The sequence below is a fragment of the Rhagoletis pomonella genome, unplaced genomic scaffold, assembly GCF_013731165.1.
Source record: "Rhagoletis pomonella isolate Grant_MI unplaced genomic scaffold, Rhpom_1.0 Rhpom_scaffold_00006, whole genome shotgun sequence".
NCBI classification, from domain to species: Eukaryota; Metazoa; Arthropoda; class Insecta; order Diptera; family Tephritidae; genus Rhagoletis; species Rhagoletis pomonella.
The window spans coordinates 24,053,501-24,060,704 of NW_023458560.1; the positions used below are offsets into that span (position 1 = coordinate 24,053,501).

General features: G+C 38.6%; 1 protein-coding gene across 1 annotated transcript in view; it reads right to left on the reverse strand.

Moving 5' to 3' along the window:
- Nucleotides 1-219: 219 nt before the first annotated feature.
- The window catches only part of LOC118740526 (flocculation protein FLO11), a 59,669-nt gene continuing 52,684 nt past the window's right edge, over nt 220-7,204 (reverse strand). Inside the window, exon 6 of the mRNA XM_036472094.1 lies at nt 220-507. Within this exon, the coding sequence (XP_036327987.1) occupies nt 501-507 (7 nt within the window). The 3' untranslated portion in view covers nt 220-500. The remainder of the gene's footprint in view (nt 508-7,204) is intronic.

Sequence of the window (7,204 nt, forward strand, 5' to 3'; positions counted from 1 at the left end):
TTTTTTTTTACAACTTTAATCACATTAAAAATTATAAAGAACTACAGAAACTTAAAATATTTCCATAAAACTAAACCATTGCACTTTTTATGCGACGTTTAATTTAATTCATTTTTTAATTCAATAAAATATTCGCTGCATATTTAAATTTTACAAATCACTATATCTCTAAAATTTCATTTTAGATAACAATACATTTATAATTAATTTTAACTAACCATAAATTTTATAATTTATTCTCAATTAAATATGTATGTATGTATGTGCAAAAGAAGCGTCCAGAAGACAATAGACATGAACAAAAGATCGTTATTTATAACGTAAAATATGTACATATATTTTAAGAATTATGCACACATGTATGTAAATATATTTAGCACGTTGCTTAAATTTGGCTTAAAATAAGAATAATGATTTACTGCTGATAAGGAATACCGCTGACCGGTTGACGCTAGCTGGACTGTTTGTGTTGCACCCCAAAACTGGTTGGTAAGCTTAGTTTAGTTTCTGGAAAAAAATAAAATAAAAAATAACGCATGGAGTAATAAGTAAGTATGCTTGGCGCAGGAAACAAACTAAATTAAAAACATTAAAGACAAAGAAAGGAAAATTTTCAGAAGGGAAACCATTTTTTATTTCACTTAAACTGCTGCTGAAACCGGCAGTAAAGGCGGATTCATCGTTCTAGTTCTGAACTTTTTCTTCTCTCACAAAGAGAGAAATATAACAACAACCACATGGAAGAAAAGTTCTGAACTGAAACGATGAATCCGCCTTAAAGATAAAATTAAAGTTAATTAATAATCAGCCTGTTCGAATAGATGATCCCCAGTGAAAGATTCTTTCTTAAAGTTTTCCTAAAGCAATTTGCTAAGCAAACGAAAGAATACGACCATTTCATTCCTGCCGTTGTATTCGGAGTTATAATAAGTTATTTTAAACTTGAAATTCATCAAAATAAGTTTAATTGCTTCTGTTCGCTATGCAAATACAAAATCACGTTCGTTTGGACAAAAAACTTGCCAAACTTGCCAGGAAAGCACGATTTTGACATTTCATTTGGAGGGGAAGCTGCAAATTCGGTGCTGAGTAAATGTTTGACAGCAAGATATTGCAAGCAGAATTCTGGCACATGGTTGCATTTTTGTCAACAAAATGTATAATCTTATTGCGATTTACTAATAAAATAAGGATGTAAATATTTATTTACTTAATTTATTTAGTTGTGATTTGAAAAAAAAGCTGTATTCGTAATCGGAACGCAGGCGCAACCGTTATCGATATAGGAAATCCGATAGTGACTACCACAAAGAAATTGAAGCGTATGTCGAAGAAAGTCAGAAAAAAAAGAAATATATGAGTAAATTTATTCGCCACTCGACTCTCACACCTGCTCTCTCAGAGCACTCTTCAACAAACCGACACACGCGAGCAGTGGAACTACATTTCCCGCTCATTAAGTACCGCCGCCGAAGAAGAAGTCGGATTTCAGCGAGCCCGAAAAACAACTGGTACGATGGGGAATGTCAAGAAGCTGCAGAGAAAAAAGATGCCGCCTACAGGGCCACGCTGCGATCGGGCGCAACGCGAGCCATGTGGGACCGTTATAGAGAACTGAAGAAGGAAGCGAGACGTATTTGCCGCAATAAGAAGAGAGAGGCCGGAATACGTGAGTGCGCAGAGCTTGAGATGATGCTGGCCGACATCAAAAACGCCCGAAAATTTAATCAGACGGTTAGGCGACTTACGGAAGGTTTCAAGACCGAGGTGAACTCCTGTAAGAACAACTATGGCGACCTAGTGACCGATGAACATAATATATTTAAACTATGGAGGGAACACTTTTCCACCCGACTGAATGGTAGCAGCGCTAAGAGCAGTGGAGAATACGAACTCGAGCCCCCAGTCGATGTCCCACCGCCTGACTATGACGAGGAACGAATAGCGATTACGCGGCTGAAAAACAACAAAGCGGCTGGAGCTGACGACCCGCCGGCCGAGCTATTTAAGTACGGCGGCGAAGAGCTGGTAAGGTGCATGCATCAACTCTTATGCAGAATATGGTCAGATGAACGCATGCCCGACGACTGGAATTTAAATATGCTCTGCCCAATCCACAAGAAAGGCGATCCCGCCATACACGCCAAATACCGCGGAATCAGCCTTCTAAGCATAGGTTACAAGGCCTTATCAAGTGTATTGTGTGACCGTCAACGAACTGATTGAACCTTATCAGTCTGTCTTTCACAATACGCAAAATCTTGGAAGACCCGCGAGAATAGGATCAACACACACCATTCGTTTGTCGATTTCAAAGCCGCTTTCGACAGCACGAAAAGAAGTTGTCTTTATGCCGCGCTGTCTGAATTTGGTATCCCCGCGAAACTAATACGGCTTTGTAAAATGACGTTGGGTAATACCACCAGCTCCGTCAGAACTGGGAAGGGCCTATCCAAGCCGTTTGATACCAAACGAGGTTTCAGAAAAGGTGACTCCCTTTCGTGTGATTTCTTTAATCTGATGTTGGAGAAGATAATAAGAGCCGCAGAACTGTATCGCTCTGGCACAATACTCCACAAGAGCGTACAATTGCTAGCGTATGCCGACGACATCGATATTATCGGTAAAAACAAGGGCTGCGTCTGTTCTGCCTTTTTGGGATTAAGATAGAGAAGCAAAGCGAATGGCTCTAGTGGTGAATGAGAACAAAACGAAGTATCTCCTGTCATCAAACAAACAGTCAGCACATTTGCGACTTGGCATCCAAGTCATTGTTGGCCGTTACAAGTTTGAAAAAGTAGACGACTTCGTTTATTCGGGAATCCAACGGAGAATCACTCTTGCCAACAAGTGCTACTTTGGACTGAGTAGGCAATTGAGAAGTAACGTCCTCTCTCGACGTACGAAAACCACACTCTATAAGTCACTCATCAAGCCTGTGCTGCTGTATGGCGCGGAGGCATGGACAATGAAAACATCTGATGAAGCGGCTCTAGGAGTTTTCGAGAGAAAGATTCTGCGAAAGATTTATCGGCCTTTGCGCGTTAGCGATAGCGAATACCGCAGACGATTTAACGGTGAGCTGTATGAGCTTTACAACGATATAGACGTAGTGCAGCGAATTAAAATTCTGCGGCTCCGCTGGCTAGGTCATGTCGTTCGAATGGAGGATAGAAACGCTACAGCTCTGAAAGTATTCAATGCGGGTCGGAATTCTGGTAGCAGAGAAAGGCCCGTTTTCATGGTGAAAATTGTGAACGAAAATTTATTTGTAATCTTTCTCAATTATGGTCATTTTCTCATCACCCTCTCAATTCTCAAAAAAAGTTAAAAAACCGGAAGTTTTGTTTGTACTGAGTATTTAGAAGTACTATTAATTTTAAATTCTTGTTTCGCCGTTCTAAAACGCTTTATAACCCGGAAAAACAAAAAAGTCCCTTTTTTATTAATAATTTCTATGTAAAAAGACCTGATCTCTCGATTGAGATAACTAAAAACAATATTAAAAATTATCATTATTGAGAAAAATTACAAATAAATTTTCGTTCAGAATTTCACAATTTTCACCAATGGGAAAATTTTGGAAAACGCATAGTACATCGGATACCCCGTACAAAAATCTATAGAAATTATAGTTTTCGAATTATTTTTCCAATTTTCTGTCTAATTCCCATGTACTCGAAAAATAGCTTGCTTTGCACCGCTCAGCGCGCTTGGGACATTTGACGTGAATCGCCTCATATATGCGTGAAGAATACTCTAGAAAAATATTCCACGCAAATATTTACTTCTAAATAATATAACTTAAGTTAACGAGTAAACGTGTTAGATTACTGTGTATGGTGCTACTGGGCGTATACGTTACACACAGAATTACGGGTATATGAGCACAAGTTGTTCTTTTCAGCTTTTTTAGTATATATTTTTTAAGATTTTATTTAAACGCAATTTCGCGATGGAATCTTGCTCTTTATGTAAAACTAAAGACAATACACGGTGTAAGATAAGTGTGCCACCATTTTGCAAATTCCTGTTCGCGCTAAGCTTTGTATGTTTCTCTCTTTAGGAGAGTAAGATACTTTATTCTCTGACTTTTGTTGCTTGCTTATTCTTGTTGACTTTTTCAAACAAACACAACTATTATTTTCATAAATTGCAGACGGATGACTTTGATCAGCTGTTTTTCTTGCTGGCAAATTCCTGCTAATAAAAAAATTCCAGCAAGAGGTAGCAATTTCCAATCAAAATCAACTGTCACTTTGCGCTCTCAATTTCCCCGAACTTGCAAGTTTTTTGCGTACGCGAACGCCAATCTTGATAATTTGTGATAGCTATCAGGTCTTCGAACAGCCTAAATGATAGCACCGTTAAAAGTGTAATAGGGCTGTTCAGGATCTTGTGCATATGCACTTGCATTTGCATATTCGGTGCATTTGTAAATTTACAACAATAAAATACAAACGGTTGCCATGGTAGCCAGTGTTGCCATTTTAGTCGTTTTCCGGCTAGATTTAGCCGGTTGCGATTGCAAACAGCCGGAGAAAATTCGGTTTAGCCGGCAGCCGATTTGTTAGCCGTTTTGCAAAAAAAAAATAGCCGGTTTTAGCCGATTTTGCTATTTGCTGTTCGCCTTATTTTATTAAAATTCAAATATACAAGTTTTTATTTTTACAAATTTACTGATCCAAAATGTATTAGAAATGGCTAGTCTTATCCCTGAGAAGATTTTCATGTCGGACTGTGTTACTTGCTTCAATTTTGCGTCCCAGTTTATATTTGGGAGGACGTAGCGGGGATTTTCTTCCTAAAATTTTTGTTATGAATGCCTTAAATTTAAGTCTGAAGTTTTATTCGCTACACTTAGAAAATAAAAGAGCACGAATTTCGATGTGGAGCAAAACTGTCTGGGAAGACAATACGTGGTGCAAACATACTTTTTTAATTTTATAAAATGAAACTGCAGTAGTTTTCAATTTATGTGGATAATTCTTGTCACAAATACATAGTTTCGTGCTTATATTTTTGTATATATATTTTTTAGCAGCACCACATCTTTATAAGAAAATTCCGAGGATCCGAATTGGTACTGTTACAAGTTGCAGGGCATCATTTTAACTTGATTTCCTTCCTGTTCCCCGGATAACGGTACATCTTTTAGAGGTTTAAAAATATTTTGCGTCAGAAATTTGTCATCAAACTGCATTAGATCGTACTACGTACCCTATCCTTGGAAAAGAAAAAACTTTATTTTCGAACGTTTGCTCAGGTGTACCGAATTCTGGCAGTTTGGAAACGCGCAACACTTTTAATATTTTCATCCAACTTCCCGAACTTAAATTTTTTTTTTACTTTTTCAAGAAACAAAAATTTTTCTGCTAGTGAACCTTGTGGCATGATTTTAGTTAAATGTCATAAACTTGTTAAAAGTGAAGTGGTCGGCAACAACAACCAATGTCAATAAATTAAACTACCTTCTGTGTTTGTATCATGGCGTCTTCTTTTCTCGAAATAATGTTGCCCTGTTTCTCTCACACAGCTTTGCTTTACGTGTTCATTTCTCAAAATATTGCCCTCCGACTAAGAAAAAGTGCCATACTTTCTGCTAATATGGCCATTTTTCGGGATAAAAAGCAACCTACTAAAAATGTTCCAATATTTATAAGAAGCCAAATTTGTTTTATAGAAAAGAAAACGCCATAAGTTTGTAATTTATCTCTGTTTTTATATTTAAGTAATACAAACATGACCTCTGATGTAAAGCTGGGCTACGTGTAACGACAGTTTCCTTTGTTAAACAAAAATAAAGTGGTGTACAGCTTAGATACGTATAATCTTTATTACCCAAAAAAATTCAATGGATTTACTAGTCTTTCAAATTGTAATTTATATATTAAAAAAAATTTAATTCTAGTTGAAACATTTTAGGCGTTTTTAGCCGTTTTTTTTGTACAATCTAGCCGGCCACCCCGAAAAGTTCTGGCAACACTGATGGTAGCAAGCACAAAATTTGAAAATGCAAATGCAAATCCAATACTATTTGCACAAGATCCTGAACAGCCCTATTAATTCCTTAGATTCTATCTAAGCGAAATAAGCTTTTGAACAAAAAATTTAATTTTTACCGTTACCGAAATTATCCAAAGGTTTACAACGTTTGATAGATTTCGCCGACCTAAACGGGGTTAGATCGCCGAAACAACGGTCTTTGTCGGGTAAAACCCGAGTCATTCCGGTACGTGGAACCGACTGTCGTGGGCTTTGCAGCAGGCTAAACTCATACCTGAGTGTAATAAATAAAGATGTGCCCAACCAGTGCCCGGCATGCGAAGAGTCGCCACATGACTCACGGCACCTCTTCGCATGCCCCCAAAACCCCACCCAGCGAACGCTCCTGTCCCTAAGGACAGCCTCTGCCGAAGCTGCGCACTTCCTGGCCTTCCCTTAGCTGAACCAGACGACAACGCAGATGGATGAGCCGACTCGAGCAGGGTTCATTAGCCGCTACAACAACAACAACAACCCAAAGGTTTACTACATAGAATACATCGAGGTATCCCCTCTCGCACATGAACTCAAATGCTGGACTGCGAATTATCTGAGTCGTCGTCAACCGTCAGTTATTTGTCGAGATCAGTGCTCGAAGCTAAGGAGTATTAAACAATGCGTTGTTGTTGTTTTGGATATGCCTGCCTAGAAGCGGCTTATCTCTCAATCGTTGTCATCAAGCTCAACTAACGGTCGCTATTTCAACGGCGTCGGAGAAAAAATTAAAGGTGTCTTATCTGAGTGGAGTATTAAACAATGCGCTGTTGTTGTTTTGGATATGCCTGCCTAGAAACGGCTTATCTCTCAATCGTTGTCGTCAAGCTCAACTAACGGTCGCTATTTCAACGGCGTCGGAGAAAAAATTAAAGGTGTGTTATCTGAGTGGAGTTTGAGGAGGGGAAAGAGAAGAGGCGGCTGGTGTCGTGAAGAAAACATTCTAAGCCTGTCATATACATATATGCTGGATAAGCAGGAAGCGGGCCTTTCGGGCAGCTGAAGCCCTTTGTCTACGATGGGTGGTGATTGAACTCCTATTGCGATATTCACGGAGCTAGTATGTGAAGATAATAATAGCGTATCTATCAATGAACTTTGAAGGGTTGTTAACTGACTTAGTTTAAGTTGGCAGGTGAAGTATGGGGAACGTTCATAAGCCGGA